General features: G+C 49.0%; 1 protein-coding gene across 3 annotated transcripts in view; it reads right to left on the bottom strand.

Moving 5' to 3' along the window:
* XYLT1 (xylosyltransferase 1) overlaps positions 1–19905 on the bottom strand; it is a 343232-nt gene that overhangs the window by 143028 nt on the left and 180299 nt on the right. For all 3 annotated transcript variants that reach the window (XM_043454981.1, XM_043454983.1, XM_043454984.1), the window contains exon 3: positions 13402–13912. In XM_043454981.1, coding sequence (XP_043310916.1) covers positions 13402–13912 — 511 coding nt within the window. The remainder of the gene's footprint in view (positions 1–13401; positions 13913–19905) is intronic.

The raw sequence follows: 19905 nt of genomic DNA, 5'->3' as shown, positions 1-19905 counted from the left end.
CTGAGTTTGAGCAAACTCAGGGAGAGAGTGGAGGACAGGGGAGTCTGGCATGCTACAGTTCTTGGGGTCACAAAAAGTCGGACATGACTTATCGACTGAGCAACAACCATCTCCTAAGAGGGATACAGGGCTCAGACCCAGATACGTGTTCAAATGAAAAAAGCAAAAAGCAAGTTCCAGAACCAGATATCAACTGCATATGATTTTTGAATTTTCCCATGTCCTAAACCAGGTCCTATATTCTTGTAAGCTCCAGATTCTTATCATTCATAAACCCTCCGTTCCAAAGCCAACATTTTTGCAAGTGTTGAGTTTAAAGATCTAAACAAAACCAAAAATGTATTTTCAGGGGTTCCCTGTCCCAAGTTTTTCAAGATTTTCCAGGTATTTGCTGTGTTTTCCAGGTTTTTGAAATAATGAGGATGCATATGGTCCCACTTGAATAAATGTATTATAACAAGCTTGCTTTCTGTAGTATTTGAGCAAGCTTTAAAAGTTAAAAAAAAAAAAATACATTTTCTGCTTCCCTTCTTGCTGCCCTGTATTCTCCCCATCCTTCACTCTGGCCGCTGGACGCACCGCCAGGTTCGGGCTCCTGGCAACCTCCCTGTTACTCAGCCGGGGCTTCCTGCTCAGACCATGCCACACTCCAAGGTGAGCTATTAACTTTCACTGTGTGCCTTATCCTCCATTCTGATTTAGGGCAACATAAGCCCTCCTCAAAATTCTGAGGAATAAATTAATTTACTAATTTCGCCATTAGGAGTTTATCAAAGCGAGCCCTATTTCAACTGTCCTTTAATCAATCACCATTTTCCATGTTTATCTCCTATTCAATTTTTACCACGGGGTTCTCTATACATCAATTTGCCTGATGCTCTTCCTACATATGTTTTAAATTACTTTATCATTGTATAAATTTCACAGCCATTAAAAGGCTCTAATACCGGAATGGCTGACATGGTGTTAAAAATTGGATTCAATTCCATGGGGTAATAAATTGTGACCTAAATCCAATCTCTCATGGGTGACTGAAGGATACAATGAAAAATTATTGCTTTGTCATTTTTATACTAACACAAATATACCATGGCAACTAGAAACCAGAAGAAAAAATGGAAAGCCGCCGGTGCTGGCTATTTTTCACTCAACACAGCTTTGCAGGTGAGTCCTGAGGGTCTCAAATGGGCTGAGCTCCCCTCCAGCCCCACGTGGATTACCTGACTGCATGGATCTCCTTGCAACAGACAGATAGAGCTCCAGGAGGAAGTTAAACTGAAGCTTCAAGGCAGCCGCTGCTGCAAGCAGAGAAGCACAGAGGTTCAACATTTCACCTCTGGCACCAAAGCCTCTGAGCTCAGAGCCTGGCTCTGCCTGCCACTGTGCAAATGTGTGATTTTAGGTAAGTTTCTTCCCTCTCTGTGTGTTAGTTTCCTGGAATACAGAGTCATTAGAAGAATAAATGATCTATAAAATCATATAGCTAAAACACTTAGGACACGGTCCCTGGTATTCAGCAATTCCCAGGTCAAGACATAGTCCCTGGCATTCAGCAATTCCCAGGTCAAAGTTAAGCATTATTATTTAAGCACGGGTTCTCGCACAGAGACCTCAGCGCCCTGCTCTTTTTGACCGCAGGGAAGGACAGTAATGAACAGCTAGGTGTTAACATTGCCTCTGTGTTTCCCTTTTGTCTTTGGAGAAACTGGATTAGTCACTCGACACATTTCGAAGGCAGGTTTACTAAAGGCACCGCTGAGCAGAGAGGCTGAAACATGGGTTTTGAAGTCAGGCAGACAGAACCGGATCTGAAGTTGTGAAGCTCTCCCCACATGCAAGGGTGACATGCCGGGCAAGCTACTCGACCTCACCAAGCCTCAGTTTCCCCATGTGTAACATGGGTTAGTGAACACACTCTGCTCAGCAGGGTCTGGCGATATGACCTGGAACACAGACAGGTGAGGCTTGGCCTCATGGCTAAGTGGGGGCTGCAGATGACTCTGGCCACTCCAGAGTGATGTGTGTGATGTGTGCCCCAGTGGGGAGCAGGTGAGCTGATTGGGGGGTACACAGTCTGGGTTCCTCATGGAGATGTGGGGAGAGAGTCCCAGAAGACTTCCAGGAGGAAGTGATATTAAAATGAACTGCTAAGCCTTAACAGACAAATGAGAGAGGAGAAAAAGCAAGCTGGTTTTGTTAGTTTGTCAGGTGGCTCAGAGGTAAAAAACCTACCTCCTGATGCAGGAGATGCAGGTTCGATCCCTGGGTCAGGAAGATCCCCTGGAGAAGGAAATGGCAACCCACTACAGTATTCTTGCCTGGAGAACCCCATGGACAGAGGAGCCTGGCAGGCTACACTCCATGGGGTCGCCAAGAGTCAGACACGATTTAGCGACTGAGCACGTGTTTGTTGGTTTGTGCAAAGAGGAAGCTTGGGCCAACTGTCGTCCACAGGCCACTACAAGGGCCATGCCTGGGCTCTCTTTCTGCACGAGGTCTCTGATTTCCCAGCCCTAAATGGCTGACACATCACCAGCTGCTCCCAAAGGAAGGAATGGCTCAGAGCACAAGAAACTGTCCTGGTAGCTCACCATTGTCTGCCTGGTCCCGGAGCAGGTTCTGGGTGAGACACTCACAGAAGCTGAGAAAAGCATCATAAAACCACCCGGCTGGGGAAGCAGGCCCACATGCCCATGTGGAGGCTGGCTTCCAAACCATAATAATCTATTGCTGATTTTTAACAGGTGCTTGTAAATATTCACCAGCTGAATAGAGGGAAAAAGTTAAATATTCTCAAACACAGTAATTCAGGCAGCAAGCCGAGGAGGCAGGAGGGGCACTGGACACTTCATAGGTAAGAAGTGAGGCTCAGAGAAAATAAGGCCCTTGTCTGAGGGTCTTGCAGCTTGCTCAGTGGTAGAGGGGACCCCCAGGCTTCCCAGGATAGCCTGGTTCAGGCCTTCCCCTAAGCCTGCCTGAGCTCAGTGATAGCCAGACTGCCCAGGGCCTAGCACCTGCATGAGTCCGCTCCATCACTGGAGGTGTTGAGGGTTTCCCTCTGCTGCTTGAAGGTCCTGGGAAACAAAGCTGCCACAGGAGGTGAGGCCCCCAGGAGTGGGCAGCTTGGGTCCAGGCTGGGGTGGGGGTCAAAGGTATCAGGGCCCAAAGGTATAAGGAACATGGTTCACTGGAGGGGAGCTGTTCCCAGGTCCAGTCTGCCAGAACCTTGTCCATCTTTGGGGTTGATGTTCCCTTGACTCTCTGGAAACTTCAGTTTGGTCCCTACCAAACTGATGCTACCAGATGCCTCCCAGAATGCCTCTGCTCCATTCTTCTCACTCAAGACAAAGACATAGATCATCTAAATCCATTGGAATTAAAATCCTACTGGGAAGATGATGGACTGATACTCCTGCTCATACTCAGAGGCCCCCCAGTGCTCTTGTTAATTCTTCAGCTTCCCTACACAGTCCTACCACCCCAGGGCCTTTGCACATGATGTAACTTTGTCTGAGAATATCACTGCCCCCCACCTGCTCTTTGCCTAGTTAACTCCTCCCACTCTTCATCTCTCAGTCCCACTAAAACTCAACCACATGTCTCTGCAGAATTGGTGGTGCTGTTGCAATCTTGCATTTACGTTTGTGCTCACTGGATTCCTGTGTCTCCCCTCCCATGTTTAACAGGCTGCAAACGCCATAAGGATGGGGATTCTGTTTTCCTCCCAAACAAAGCCCCCAAACCTGGGGCCCAGCATAGAGGGCGGATGCTCACCGGCTAACTGCTGAATGAGCAGATGTTAAAGGGAGCTGAGGACAAACGTTTTCAGTCCCCAGTTGGTGGCTGTGCCATTCACGGACTTCTAACCATTCCATGCACATCACTTTGTCCCGAGCACACAGGTCTCTGCAGAGCTCCTGGGAGGGGCAGGTTGAGCCATGGAAACTCAAAACAACTGTATCGTGTTCTTACCCAGGGAGGATAAGACTGCAGCCTGTGATGTGCCAAGCAGTGGCTATTCACAGGTGAGTAAGACAGAGTCCCTGACATGTGACGGGCAGGTCTGAGGAAGAGACAGGTAGACAGTAGGGGGCGCTTTCTTCACGCCTCATGTGCAATCTAAGAGCAAATGCTGTCGGCTCTGCAGACACCAGATCTGCCTGCTCACTTCTGCCTTTGCTAGCTGCCTGTAATAGACCAGACAACTCCCAACAGCTCTCCCAGCTTCCAACTCGCCCTTACAGTCTACTGTCAACACACAGCCAGGGGATCGTGTTAAACATATTGGGTCAGCACTCCCGCTCCCCAGTCCTGCTCAGATCCTTCGAGCAGTTCCCCCAAGTCACTCAGGTAAGGACAAAATTCCTACTGGCCTGCAAAACCCCAGATTAGTCAGGGTCTCTGCCAAGCTGCTCTAAGCAGCAGTCCACAAATGCAGGGTAATCAATGAACTCCCCGTGCCCTAGACTCTAGAAGTCATTGTGAGCACATGAGAAGGGAAAAAAATCCATCTAACCACGATCCCCTTGTCTCAGATGCACTATGAAAAGCTTAGGAAATGTATGCCTGAAGTTTCTGAACGAGTGTGCCCAGATGAGGCCAGGAAGGGCACCAACCCCACTCTTTCAGGAGCTGCTGTTTTGATCTTCTTTCCCTGTCTAAACCTTTCAGCTCTGCCTCTCAGGCAAGGCAGTCAGGGAACAAACATACCCTAAAGACAAGTTTCAGAGTGAAGGACAGAGCCACACAACTGGCAGGCCATTCCTGAAGGAGGAAGTGGAGGTAGAGGCGGGGAGAGGTGCAGGGGGGCATTTATGGTATTTCCTATAACTGCATATTTAGCTTTCTCAAGAGCCACATGGGTGGCAGCTGAATTTCTTCACTGTTCCAAGACGGGGAGTGGGGAAAACACCACAGTGCTCCTCTGTCCATGAGATTTTCCAGGCAAGAATACTGGAGTGGGTTGCCATTCCCTTTTCCAGGGGATCTTCCTGACCCAGGGGTCGAACCTGGGTCCCCTGCATTGCGGGCAGAGCCTTTACCATCTAAGCCACCAGGGAAGCCCCATTTAGACGGCAAAGGCAACGTGAATTGGTTTATAGGGAACCCCCTTCCAATGGGGGGCCTTGGAGGACTATTTGCCACATGACCTGGCACACAGCAGAGCTCAATAAATTTTTGCCCAAGGTTAGGCTTAAGTGGTCTTTGTGCTCCAAAGAAACCCCTGAGCCCAGACCACCAACTGTGGTCATCCATGCAGTCCATCAGACAATCCTAAAAGCATTTTCCTCTCTACCATATCCTCTCACGGGGGCTGTTGCAAGGACCTTCCCACGAGTTCCCTGTTTCCACTCCTTCTTTAAAACTAAATCAGGTCCACAGTGGGATTGGTGGATCATATGGTAGTGCTATTTTTAATTTTTTTAGGAACCACCAAGCTATTTTCCACAGTGCCTGCACCATTCTGCATTCCCACCAACAGTGCACAAAAATTAAAATTTCTTATCCTCACCAACACTTGTTGTGCTTTTTTGATAATAGTCATTCTAACATGTATGAGGTGATATCTCGTTGGGTATTTATCCAAAAGAATTAAAATCAGCATCTCAAAGAGATATGAGCATGCCCACATTCACTGCAGCATTTTTTTTTTTTATGAAAGCCAGGATGCAGAAACAACCTAAATGACCACTGACAAATAAAAGGATTAAAAAATGTTGTATACACTTACAATGGAATATTACTCAGCTTTAGAAAACGACTCCTGCAATTTGTAACAACATGGATGAGCCCGGAGGACATTATGCTGAATGAAATAAGTCAGACACAGAAGGATAAATGCTGAATGAGTCTACTTATATGAGGAATATATAACAGTCAGATTCAGAAGCAAAGAGCAGAATGGGGACTGCCAGACATGGGGGAAGGGGCATGGGGTTCGATGGGTACAAGGTTTCAGCTGAGTAAGATGGGTAAGTTCGAGCGATTACAACATTGTGCCTATAAGTGAAAATACACTACTGGGCACTGAAAATCGGTTCAGAGAGCAGATCTTATGTTAGGTGTTCTTATCAAAATAAAATAAGATGAAAAATTTTAAAGCAGCACAAAGTCCTAAAAGTATCGAAATCAGATCACGTTTAAACTGTTCACTTCCTCCAACGGCTCACATTTCGTTGATGTCAGTATCAGAACGCCTGGCTGCAGCCTGGCCGCACCCCCAGGGTGTGACCCTTCCTCCTCCTACTCCCCTCACTGCTCTCTTAACTTCAGCCACACCGACCTCGTGGATGCTTCCAGAACATGCCAGGCCGTTTGCTAGGACTGTCTCCTCTTCCCAGTGACATTGCCATCAAGGATCCTTGGAGAAGCCTTCTGTGGCCACCTAACCTACAGTGTCCACCCCACCCCCGTCTTCCCATCTGCTATGCATGCTACGAGTTCTCATCACACCAAGCAGTAGATTGTAGGTCTATTGGTTCACCTGTCACCTCTGGCCTCTTCTATTAGGGCAGAAGCTCCATGAGGGTGGGGCCATCGGGTTGCACGCCTCCCAGAGTCACCTTCCTGCTTATGTCAGCAGACCCTGTGCCCTGAGCAGACGCCCTGCAGAGACAAGGCATCCCGTGCTTTTGGTCACTGTTATGTCCCCAGATCCTAGAACAAGGGTCAGCTAAGTGCAGCCTACTGCTGCCTGTTTTGGTATGACCTGCGAGCTAAGAGCAGTTTTCACATTTTTAAATAATTGGAAAAAAGTCTCAAATGGATAACCTTTCATAGCACATGAAAATTATGTGAGGTTCACATTCTGCTGACTACAAATAAAGTTTTATTGGAACACAAACAGAGCCACACGGGTCATTTATTTATGTACTTCTTGTGGCTGCTTTCTTGCCAAGTGGAGTAGTTGCAACAGAGACCACGCAGCCTGCAAGGCCCACACTTACTATCCAGCCTTTCACAGGACACGTCCGGGGAGCCCTGGCCTGGGATGTCACCTGGCCTGGGATGTCACTTACTGGGTGTTTAATGAATGGGGTCCAATGATTTTTTTTCTAGACTCCCCATGGTCAGAGTCCCACCCCTTCTGTGAAAGCCCAAGATCTTTGGGATTTTACTTCAACCACAATGGATTATTACTAGAAACCTCCTTGTTATTGGGTTTGCACCCTCTTCAGCAGAAGATGAAAATGGGTCCTCTATGAGCCTCGCCTTTTGGCAAGTTGGCCCCGTCCATTTGGTCGGGCTGCAGGAGGGTCATCTGGCTTCATCATGCCACTGCGGTCCATGAGCTGTCCATGGCTGTTCCCGCCTTGTCTCATCTGAGCAACGCAGCCAAGAGCCTTAGGAGAAAGCAGTGTCCCTGCCCGACAGACGGGGACACTGAGGCAGGAGCCCCACCCAGGGCCCTGGAGCAGCTGAGCTGACATCCACGTCTCCTTTTTCCTCCCTGCCAGGCTGCCAGCCATGCTTCCACGCTATTCACGCTGTGTAGTCACCCCACTGCCCTCAGGGTGTGGAGATGTCCAGGAGCCAGCCCTACTGCAGCTGGCGGTGCCATCTGCCCGTCTCCTTCTGTCACAGACAACAGCCCCCCACCCCCCACCCCCGGCCACCTCCGGCCAGAAGCACATTTGTCGGGAGTCTTTGGTCTCCTGCAAAGCCTGATGGGTAGATGGGTTGTTGCATCCAGGGACAGTTGTCTTGTCATCAGAAACCTCCTTCCTGTCCATCCTCACCCCAATCCTGGAGCCGCTGCCCCAGCCATGTATACATGCTTGCAACTTTGCAGCTGGTTGGCTGACTCAAAAGAGACAGTCCTTGCTCATCACTCAATAGAGAATCATCAGCCACTTGGGTCCAGAGTCCCCATAAAGCCCACCCTGCTCCCAGCGACTGCTTTCCCAGGAACTTCTGTTTTTATTTCTCATTCTTCACCTGGACACTGGCTCTACCTGGTACAGCGAAGGGTGAGGAGGTGCCAGAGGGGCTGGGCTAACAGGTGGGGCCTCTCTTGAAATGTGTTTTTTCTTTTTTTCTCTTTGAGGCATTTTAACTCAAGGTAGAAGGAGGCTGGTGGCCCGTGAGGGCTATTGGAGACAGCATCTCAACATTTGAAAGTGAAAAGTGAACGTCGTTCAGTTGTGTCCAACTCTTTGTGACCCCATAGACTATACTGTCCATAGATTTCTCCAGCCCAGAATACTGGAGTGGGTAGACTTTCCCTTCTCCAGGGGATCTTCCCAACCCAGGGATCAGACCCAGGTCTTCCTCATTGCAGACTGATTCTTTACCAGCTGAGCCACCAGGGAAGCTCAAGAATACTGGAGTGGGTAGCCTATCCCTTCTCCAGGGGAACTTCCCAGTCCTGGAATTGAACTGGGGTCTCCTGCTTTGCAGGCAGATTTTTTTACCAGCTGAGCTACCAGGGAAGCCGACATTCAATTGTTCCAAATATAATGAGGCACTGCCTGCCTAAAATGCCTCTTTCAGGTCAGATGGTCTTCACTTCAATATGTCTGCCCCTCACCAGGGTCAGTGTGTCTCTTGTGGCCAGGGTTCCCCAGGGAAGGTGTGGTCCAGGAAGGCTTCCCCGAGGAGGTGGCATTTATGCTAAGATCTGGAGAGGGAAGAGGTAAGAGCCACGAAAGATGGGGGGGTAGTGGGCAGTAGGGGCAGCAGTGGAGGTGGCTAGGACGAGCTGGAGAGAATAACGGAAGCACACGGGGCCTTGTCTGAAGATTGGAGCAAGAGAACTACAGCTGGGCAAGGGGCAGTCACCGCGGAGCAGGCCCTCCGCTCTTCAACGCCCTCTTCACTTGTCCTACCACCATTGCCAACTGACAGCCAAACACATTCTCTGTACCTTACCTGCCTCTGCACCAGGCGTTTCATATGCATGATCCCGTTTCAGCCAACAACCCTATGAGGACAGGGTACAAGGATCTGTGTCCATTTTACAGATGAGGAAGCTGAGGCACAGGAAGTCAGAGTCACACGGCTAGTGAGGACAGAACCAGAATGCAACACCCAATGTCTGCAGATCTTTGGATGGAAAACCGTTTTCCCAGTCCCCACTGCCCTGGGCCTTCCAGACAACATGGTTTCATTTCCATGAAACTTGAAGAAATCCCGTTGGGGGTGCCTGGAGGCCCTGGGGTGATTCTGGAGCCCAAGGAAGGAATCTGAGGCCTAGGCAACTGCAGGAGTGAGGTGAGGGCAGTGGGGTCAGGGCCACTGGGGCCAGGAATACGGGAGGGGTAGGGGCTGGTGACATGGAGCACGGGGACTCAGGGAGCAACGAGGGGCCACTTCGGGATTAGAAATAAGTCTCTCTGAGGCCAGGCTTGGGGTCCGATGGGGCACACCGCATCTCACTCCTTGTGGCTCTGAGTGGATGGTCTACAGATTGGTCCTTTCCTCGTGAAAAATACGTCAGCATCCCAGCTGCTTCCTCCAGGAGGCAGAGAGTGGAGCTGGTGGGTCACAAAGGCAAGGAAGGTGTCCACACAGAGCATATCGCTCTGGGGTTCTAGACACTTCTTTTCCCCTGAACGCTGCTGGGGTGTGAGGACTGGAGGCGTGGGAGTGGGAGCAGCAGCAGCCCTTAACACCAGCCGACGTTTAACACCTATTCTCTGTCTTGGAATTTTTCAGACTTCCAGCCACGAGGAATTGTTTCCTTAATCATATTCAACTTCCGGCATCCTGTCGGATGATGCTGAGCTTGGCAAGATGACAAACAGTGCCTACGTCTGCGTGTGGACGTGTATGTCTGCATATGTTTACACACATGCTGACTTCCCCTCTCCTCCGCACTGGCTTCCTCACTGAACAGGACATAAAAGGACCACGGAGCCAGAGCTCAAATCCCTCCTGAGCGGAGGGAAATCCGGGTGCCATGGTTTCCAGAAAGGGAATACCATCTCGGTATGGGGTGTAATTACATCTTAGCTTTCTGCAGAAGAATAGTTTATGGCTTAAATGCTATTAATTGTAAGCCGTTTTGTTCCACGGGAAGTTGTTCATTGATAACTACCCAATTAGGGTTATTTTGCAATTAGTCTATTCACAGTAAATTTATTGCAAAAGGGGGAGGCTGTGGTGCAGTGAATGAACGCCCTGTTGGGGCTGGGTGTGCCAAGGCCCTTACACGCCAATCTTATCAGCCAGCTCCCAGGCCCCCAAAGGGTGTGACACCTTGGCCGACGCAGCTGAGACCACGGGGGATCCCTATGCTGCACAGCCTCCCTGGGGTGTCTCAGAGGGACCGCGATAGGTGTGGGGACCCCTTCCTCCACTGGCCACAACAGCCCTCCTGCTCCCTACAAACATCCAGGGAGGAGGTCCTTCTCCTCCAACTACAGACAGCGGAGAGAGACAGCCAGCAGGTTCAGGACATCCCCGAGGTCTGAGAATTTGGACTAAAGTGAAACTGCCTGCCTCCTGAGGCGGGGAAGGATCTGGGGTGCATGCAGGCTCCAGAGCCTGAGAGCTAAGGGCAGCCCCGCCGCCTGCTAGTTATGCACCTCTGGCCACAGACTAAACCTCTTTGAGCCTCCATTTCCTCGTCCATTAAATGGGTTGATAAAGAGACTGACCTCACAGGGCTGGTATGAGGATTCAGTGGGGTGGAAGGGAAGTGTTGGAGGTACTACTACACGGACTTGGTACCTAGCAGGGATCAGAAAACTATGGCCCCATGGGCCACGTCCTACCCACAGCCTGCTTTCGTAAATTGAGTTTTTTCAGAATAACCAAGTGCACTTGTGTATGTATCGTCCTGGCTGCTTGTGTGATACAACAGCGGAGTTGAGGCGTTGTGATGGAGACTGCAAGGCCCATGAAGCCTCAAATATTTACTCGCTGGCCCTTTATAGAAAAACTGTGACAACCCTTGGTACCCAGCGAGTGCCCCCTGCTACTCTCAAGGAAAGACATGCAGCTCAGGCCTCTGCCAGGCCATGAGCTAGTTAAGGGAAGGATTTTGGAAACAGCTCCACTTATTAATTTAAACATCTGTACCACTATCTGCTAAGTCAACAACATAATGGGAACCCCGGGCCCACTTAGACAAGAGTCCCTATGCAAGGGAGACATGAACCTTTTCTTTTTAAACCTTTCTATTGGAAAGAGAGTATAGTAGAGATACACATTTCCAACTGAACACTTTAAAGTACAAATGAATTTGAGGTAAGGGTTGAAGCTGTCCCCACTGCACCCCACCCAGAGGGGACCCCATGAAGGGTTTGCCATGGACCCTTCCAGGCCTCTATACCCACGCACCCACGTGGCCACCCCTGATCTGATCCATACCCTCCATCCAGTGATTGGGGATCAACAGAGAAGCACATGTGAAAGATGAGGAGCTGAATTTCAGCTCAAGTTCAGCCTCTCACTGATTGGGTGACCTTGACCATAAGTCCCCTCCTCTCTGGGCCTCGTTTCTTATCTGTCCATTGGAGAGACAGAATCAGGATTTCTCTAGAGGTGACCCAGCCCCCTTTTCCTTGGGAGCTGTTCTCACCTCACACCTCCTTCTGCCTCAAGAGGGATATGGGATTGATGAGACATCGGGCACCTTCTTGCCTGGCCTCCAAATCCTCCGATGCTGGGGGAACTGAGAGCTCTCTGCTCCCACCCTGCCACCCAGCCCAGCACTGCAGTCGGCTTTCCTGATGCTCTGACCTTTTGTCTGGACACCAAGATGGACCCAGCACCCCGTGGGCCCACTCCTCTTCCACTCATGGACCCCTGCCCCACCCAGGTCTTGTGTGTATCCCCTACACAATGAGCATTCATTGCTATTTGAAGTTAGAAGCAACTAGGTGGTATTAATATTTGGAACCCTTGGCCACTTAGTGAGGGACCGTGGGGTACCCCTGGCATTGACTGTGGCCGATGAGAATGAGGGATGACCAAGAGCAAATTGTGAATGGACCCCAAGGGAGGTCTGAGTGGGAAGGCCCTTTGAGTATTTAATGCAGGGTGCTCCCTGAACAGATAAGGAAGCTGGAACCAGAGAGGGGAAGGCAATTTCCCTTCCGCTGGTGAGTTCCTGGTGAAACTTGAACTAAAACACATTGCCCTCCATTTCAAATGCATCGCACTGGTTGCTCCCAGTGATATCAGCTCTCTCTTCTTTTTAGAGAAGTCTTTAGGATGCTGTCTGCCATGTGCATGGAGAAAGCCATGGGGTGGACTAACTCACAAACTATTTGGGATGTAAGGTCTTCTACAAGAAAGAGTATCTGCTGACCTGCAATGAGTTTATGTGTGTGGCTGCGGGAGGCGGGGTGGGCGTGTGGACGTGGATGAAAGAACACTGACCCCCACGAGTTACCTGTAGCAGGACAGTGGGAACATGAAGGGTCTCCCGTCTCCAAGGTGGGTTTGAAATTTTCTGCCATAACATGTTTTTTTTTTTTTTTTTGATCTTGAGAAAATATGACCTCACCCAGGATGGTGGTATCTCTATCTCAGGATGTCTCTACCTGCAGGCTTGTGAGGCCTCCTACAAGCCGTAACACCAGGGGGAAGTTATTTTATGCCACTCAAATGAAAAATGATATGCTCCTGACGACAGTGCCAACCTCACTGGGCCACAGATGAGACGAGCTGATTGAATGCAAACTGCCTGTGCCATGCCAGGACACAGTGAGCGCTCAGTACCTGTTATTACTCCCCTTCTGCAGGCACTGGAAAAGGTGAAATGTACACGTGTGCAGCAAGGAACACGTGTCAGTGGTGAGAGGCGAGATGCAGAGATGCACACGCTGTAATACTTCACCTGTGCAGAGCCTTTCCCCCATGCCCCCGATTTCTGAGGACCCTCCCCTGCACTTATGAACGTCACTGTTAGAGCTCTGACCTCATACCACATGCCAGCGAGAGGTCTGACTTATCACTGGTCATCAGCATGGAGAAGGGGGCCCAGTGTGGGGCAGGAGGGAGGCTGGTGGGGGGTGGGGGGCAGAAGGGGGAAGGAAATAAGGAAAGAAGAGACTGTAGATGGAGGAAAATGAGAAAGATGTTTTTTCAGAGCCCCCAGTGTCAATGCAACCAATAGATCCTTTCAGATCCTATTCATTTACAGTAATATTCATGTCAATTTTAATCCCCATATTCTGCTGAGAGAGAAAGCAATCCGTATCAATACCATCACCACCTACACCTTCCACATTAGCCCTGATTACATTGTATTTTATCCTTTGTCACAAAGGCAACTGGTTAACGCTGCCACAAAAGGTAATTTGATTTGGGGGAACTTCTCACGCAAGATTTTGGAATTCACAGGAAGGTCCAAAACAAATGATCTCGCGTCTTGATTTGGGGTTTGAAAAATAGGGCAGTCGCTGAGAGAAGGTCTGAGGATGTGAGCAGAGCGGGGCTGGGACTTACCTTCGAGGGGGCAGAACCGAGTCACCTTCTCGGGCATCAGCAGCCGGAGCTTGTGGCGGCAGTAGGTCTCCCCGATCTCCTGGCGGCAGTGCTTGGACTTGGAGCGGGAGAGCGCGGAGATGGCCTCCTTGCCCGAGATGTCACACCTGAGGGGCTGGTCAGGCTTGGCCTCAGGGGAGCTGCCCCCGCTCTTGCGGCCGTGGGGCAGTCGGGGGGCGTCCTTGCTGTGGCTGCCATTCACCGCGACCCGCTCGCCGGGAGGCAGCACCTCGTTGGGACCTTTCCCCGGGGACGGACGCCCCCTCCCTTTCTCCTCCTGCTCCCGCTTCCTCTTCAGAAGCTCCTTCTGTCCTCTCGGGGGCTTCTTCGTCAGCTCAGGCTGGTGCTTCTGCTTTTGAGCTCTGGGTGCAAAGTTGCTGTTGTCCACGTTCTCAAAATCCTTGGGCACTGAGTTCTCATTGTTACTGTCTGTTCGCACTTTCTCTTTTGGCCGGTGGGAGAAGTAGCCATCCTAAAGAAGACAGGGAAAAAACAGAAGAGAATCTTGACTGAGCCATCAAGCTAAGCAGGTGGGCCCTAGAGAATGGGGCACGTAGGTTTGGAGGTTGGAGCCCTGGGGTCACAAGCCTTGCCTTTGCTATGAGCTTCACCTTAGACTTCGTGTTAGATCTTTCTCTTGAACTCAATTTCTCAACCTGGAAATACAAGATGTTCCAACTAGAAAATAAAACTTTTGCGATCTCCAACATGCTCGGACTATGATCCTCAATGCTTGTTATTAAACACACTCCCTTTTCATGGAAGTCTCCTTCAGATGTTTCTGTCACTGGAATCTAGAGTTTGTTTTGGGCTTCCTGTTTAAATTCCAGCAGAGAGCGCTGTGATGGTTAATGGCTAGCAAAGCCATAATAAAGCTATAAGGGGAGAAAACATTGGTAGGCTAGTATTTACTAGCTAGTATTTCCTTTGCCTTTAAGACATGCTCCTAGATCTATGCCCATAAGAGAAATGAGATCATGCCATAGTTAATTCTGGAGGGGAGACATCACCAGCTATCTCGATGGGAATGTGTCCTTTATAGGACAATCCTTACAATGAATCTAAGACTTGGTGACAGTCTTGTGTTTGAGCTTTGACTCTTGGACTCTTGGATAATCAAAGCTCCAGATAGCTTTGACTGTCTGGAGCAGGACTGATTAAGTCACCCGGGAGGGGGTGGGTCAAGAGAAAAGGCAAGAGTCATTCTTGAGACAATGAGTCTTTCCAGGAAGAGGGGCACCTGGAACCCAGCTTCTCCACGGTATGTGGGCCATGGCCATTTTGAGCTTGGATCAAATAAACTGGTCAACTAACGTCCTGCATCATTTCCAAAACCCAGTGCTTCTGTTTAGAGCCCATTACTAAGGCCTTGACCTGAAAGAGAATCCACTGGGCCAAAGCTAGTCAGAGGGGACACAGAGGCCACGGAGAATTGAGGCTAATTGACTCTTTAAATCCACTGCTATAGAAACACACTAGCAATGAGTAGCAATCCCGAGGGCAGACATCCTCGTTCATTTTCCTAAATGTGACCATTAAAGGTTCTCAAGGAGGGCGCTGGAGGCAGAGCGTGGAGGCAGTGCTGGCTCCCAGGAGGGGCTGACGTGCAGCTGACATTGAGCACGGCTCCTCCTTCAGCGGTCCTGCAAGCTACTACCTGCCCTGAGCCAAATCTTCCATTCCATTTGTTTCTGTAAATAAAGTTTTATTGAAACACAGCCATGCCTGTTCATTTATGGCTTGTCTATGGTCGCTTTCCTGCTACAACAGCAGAGGTGAGTGGTTGCCATAGAGACTGTCTATCTGGCCTGCAAAGCTTAAAATACTTCTATCTGGCCCTTTAAGAAACACTGTGCAGACCCCAGTTCTCCAGGACTGTGAGTTTAGAAAGTTCCCCTTCCTTGAGCTTGGCTTGCTTGCCCTTGTCTCCAATGTCCCCATTTGGTCCAGCAATGTGTCTGCCCACTTCTTACCTTTGTTTCATCTCCCCTAGCATCAAGTACCAATTTCAAGAATCCATAGGAATGAAAGCAACACTAAGATATCTCGTGGCCATTCTGTAAGTTGATGTTACTTTTATTCTCATCTTGCAGGTACTGGCATCAGTGACCCATCAAGGTAACCCAGGCGGTTGGTCATGAAGCTGGGATTCAAACCAGATAGGCTGCTGACCTCTGGCCTGGGCCATCAGATCCACCAACCATTCCAGGGAGCTTCAGAGCCCTTCTGATCCCCCTCACTCTGTCCCCTTAAGCACGGCAGTCTGACTCCCCTCCCATCCACTGTCACCCAGCTAAACGGATCTGGGACAGGCTTGTCATCTCCAAAGAGCCGTCTCTAGGCTGGCCAGGGGTCATCAGGTGTCAGGAAGTCACAGAAGAGGGAGACGACAGTAAGGAGGGGCCACATGGCACCAGGGTGGCAGCAGCCGGAGGCAATGGACAGGAAGACTGAAACAGGGAGACGCCAAGAGAGAGTGCAGTCTGTGTTCTGTCACGGAGAAGCTGCTGGTCATCCGTGGGAGCCGACATTACATGCTGGTCCATAAGGGGGAACTTCCGGTTCTAACACCTATTTCCGGCTTTTCTTACCTCCCGTATGCATCTTGTAAGAAATCCCCCTCAAGTGGGGGCCATGCCTCTGCTGTTGAAACCTAAACAAACTTCACTGCTATTCCTCTTTTCCTTCTTTCTGTTCAGAGACCCTTGAAAAATTCCAAGCAGCCTCTCAGCTGAATTCTCTGAGCTGTCCCTGTGAGCCAGACACCATATGCCGCTGATTCACAGGTATTACCTACTGCATGCTGAAAATCACCCCCTAAGGGGTACCCCCTCACTATTTTATAGAAAGAGGAGCCAAGGCTTGCTTGTTGCTTTCACCCACTTGGGCATGCTATCAGGTGCCAAGTACTGTGCTAAGCCCGCCCATGTGATAAATCATTTAACCTTCAGAAGTAAATTCTGAAGTAACAGAGGCAGACACTACCATTCTCTCATCTTACAAGAGAGGGGGAAAAAAGCTTGGGGATGTTCAGTGATTTGTCTGACGTCATTTAGGAAAGACTGTGAATTTTCACCTGTATAATTCTAAAACTTGTTATAGTTTTGTGCCTCTTCTGTTCAGCTGAAAGGTCAAGGGCGGAGCATTTAGTGCCCCCTTCTCTGTGACAGAGTGGATGGGGTCTTTGCACACTTTAGCCTAGGCTGGAATGGACTGGATTGTGGGGGGGATGGTATTCAATAAAGCTCTTGACAAATATTCCAGTTCTCTTCCTTCTAGGCACATGATACAATTGCACTTCCCATTCCCTAAACGAGGCACGGCCAAGCAACTTGCTGTGGCCAAGACAAGTGACTGGGGCCAGGCACATTTTGCCACGTCCCTTCTTCCCTGGCAGCATCCAGCCACGCTCCTGATGGTGAAGGCCCTGCAACTCCACCAACCCTCCATGAGCAGAATAAACCTCTGCAGATTTCTGTCCCTGAGGTTTGGGGATCTTTGCTACTGCAGCACTAATTCATCCTGATTAATACAGGAGACAACTATCTGCTTTCTTCCTCTTAGCTGACCTCAGATACAAGACCCAATTACATATTGCTTTTTGCCTCTAACAGCCAAAAGATCAGTTTGATGACACTTGCTGTCCAAGAACGTGAGTTTAAATTCTGTCCCTAAGCCCATTTTTTTTAGAAATTAACAAGAATGCAGAGAGTGAGCAGAAACCCCCACAGCCACCTGCAGCCATTCTTATCAAAAACGTCCTAAGTACAGTTCCTGGGTTGTTCTCTTTCCTCATTAACTGACAATCACCAATTTATCCCCTGAGCAGAAAACCTCCGTAAAAATTTCAAAATTTCAAAAGCTCACATTCTCCTCCACTTTCTGGCAGAACTTCTCTAAGCAATACCAGACACAGGAAACACTGCAATCAATGAAGCTAATCTGACCGTCAGAAAACGGCTGGTTCCTCTGGTTAATTTGTGACATCAGGAACAGGGGCCAGCATCAGTTCTAACAGGACTCGAGATTAATAAGGGTTGTCCACTCAGAGACGCTCACACAATGGGGACTGTCAGCTCTGCGCGACCCCACAGCCTTCCCCCTGGCCCCAGGCGCTACTCAGCTGTCAAGGGAAACCAAAAGATTTGAGGGTAAGAGGGAAGGGAAATATTTTGTCTTCTTGCACGAAGAGCTTACAGGTATTCGATAGCTTCCAGAAAAGTCACTGAGGCATAGTCAGTGAGAATCAGGCATCACTCAGGAGCCTACTCTCGGTCACACTGAGTCAGGGCTGTTTTGTATAGCAGTTGATGAGTTCTCCAACACCTTCCCCCAACGGTTTTCTTTCTTCTTTTTTGTACACTTTATTTTACTATGGTGAGAACATGTAACATGAGATCTTTCCTCTCAGCAAGCGCTTTAAGTGTCCCATACAGTCTTGCCACCCACAGTCACAAGTCAGTACAGCAGATCTCTAGAATGTATTCTACACCACCAAGACTCCATGCCCATTGATTACAGAGATTCTTCATTTCCCCAGCCCCCGGCCACTGGCCACCACCATCCTAACTCTCTGATTCTCTGAGTTTGATTATTTTATTTATTTATTTAAAATTGAAGGCAGACTTTTTTTTTTGGCCACGCCACATAGCACATGAGATCTTACTTAGTTCTTCCACCAGGGATTGAATCTTTACCCCCTGCACTGGAAGCACAGGTCTTAACCACTGGACCACCAGGGAAGTCTTGAATTTGACTGTTTTAGATTCTCATGTAAGTGGATCAAGCAGCATTTGTCTTTCTGTGTCCAGCTTATTGCACTCAGTGTTAACATCCTCTGGGCTTCCCTGGCAGCTCAGATGATAAATAATCCACCTACAATGCGGAAGACCCGAGTTTGATCCCTAGGTCAGAAAGATCCCCTGGAGAAGTGAATGGCTATCCACTCCAGTATTCTTGCCTGGAGAATTCCATGGACAGAGGAGCCTGGTGGGCTACAGTCCATGGGGATATGACTGAGCGCCTTTCACTTTCATCCCTCTTTCATACCAGCATCCTTGAGGTTTATCTATGTTGTCACATATGACAGGATTTCCTTCCTTTTCTAGACTGAATAATATTCCATGTATGAATACACTGCATTTGCTCCATCCATTTATCCCTCCATCCTTCTATACATTGGTAAAGTATCACTTACTTTAACTCTTCACCTGCTTGCCAAGAGGCTAATCAGTCTTGGTTTTTCTCTCCTTCCCCTGGAGAATCAAGATCCAGACATCCAAACCCAGGTTCCCTTCCCTGTAAAAACCAACCGTGGGAGGTTTCCAGGCAAATATATATGAGATAATCCTCATACCTTTAGCACCCATATCCCCCTAAACTCTGGCCCTTCACGCACTTTGTGTCCCTAATCCCCTCGAGCACCCAGTGAAGCACAGCATGAGCCCTAAAGAAGAGGAGGAAGCTAAGGCATGGGGAAGTGAAATAACCTGACCATGAAATGAAAGTGATGCTGGAAATGATGTGATCCAAACTCTGCATGCCTCAGTTTCCTCATCTGGAAAATAGGGATTTGAAAACAATGCATTATGGGTATTTGGTGATGACAAATGTATATAAAACTTCTGGAATGTGTCTGCCACACCCAAAGTAGGAAGAAGAACGAGCAAAGAAGCTTCCCCACCGATTAACACTGGACCTCCACTGTCTCACCCCAATGGCCTTCACCTGGATGACAGATAAATTATTATTTCTTCATGATGATGTACTAGCTGCGCCCCTTCTATTCTTAACCAATCCAACACTCTCACCTTGGGTTATTTATGCAAATGCAACCCTTTGACTTATTTTATTTTAATGTACTTATTACAATGATTGCACATTCAAATGTTCGCACGCGAGCTCCAAAACTCTTAATTGCTCTGCTGTTGCCTTGCCTCTAAGCTGCTGCTAGAATCCATTTTTATTCTGGAGAAATAATTAAATGCAATAATGTCCTCCACTCCCATTCAACCTTGGGCATGTTTAGAGCCAATTTCAATCAGGTAGAAATATGCCAAGCACAAGATGGCTTCGAGAGACGCGTTACGTGACCCAGGCTGCTGTGTTGGAGACACCTGGGTCTGCTTCTGTCTTTCCTGGTTCTCTATGGTTCAGACTCCAGGATGGATTTTTCCTTGCTTAATCAATTGAATCTGCCTCCCACCACCCCCCTCGCCCCACCCCCCACCACACCCCGGTCCTGTTTCGGAGTGGAGGTGGGTTGCTGTATGTTCTAAATGCTCCACTCATTGATAAACTTTTGCTCTTATTTTTGTGTAGAGAGAACACCAAACAGGAAAGGAGGAGACCCGGGGATCTGTTTTGCTTTAGCGATTGTCGGATTTTCTCATCTATAAGATGACAGGTCCTGTGCGATGCTGAACTTTCTCCAAGTCGACCATTAATCAATACAATTGACTAACA

Source organism: Cervus canadensis, chromosome 32 (assembly GCF_019320065.1).
Source record: "Cervus canadensis isolate Bull #8, Minnesota chromosome 32, ASM1932006v1, whole genome shotgun sequence".
Taxonomy (NCBI): Eukaryota; Metazoa; Chordata; class Mammalia; order Artiodactyla; family Cervidae; genus Cervus; species Cervus canadensis.
The sequence above is the reverse complement of the archived record's forward strand: the minus strand, read 5'-3'. Positions and strand labels throughout refer to the sequence as shown.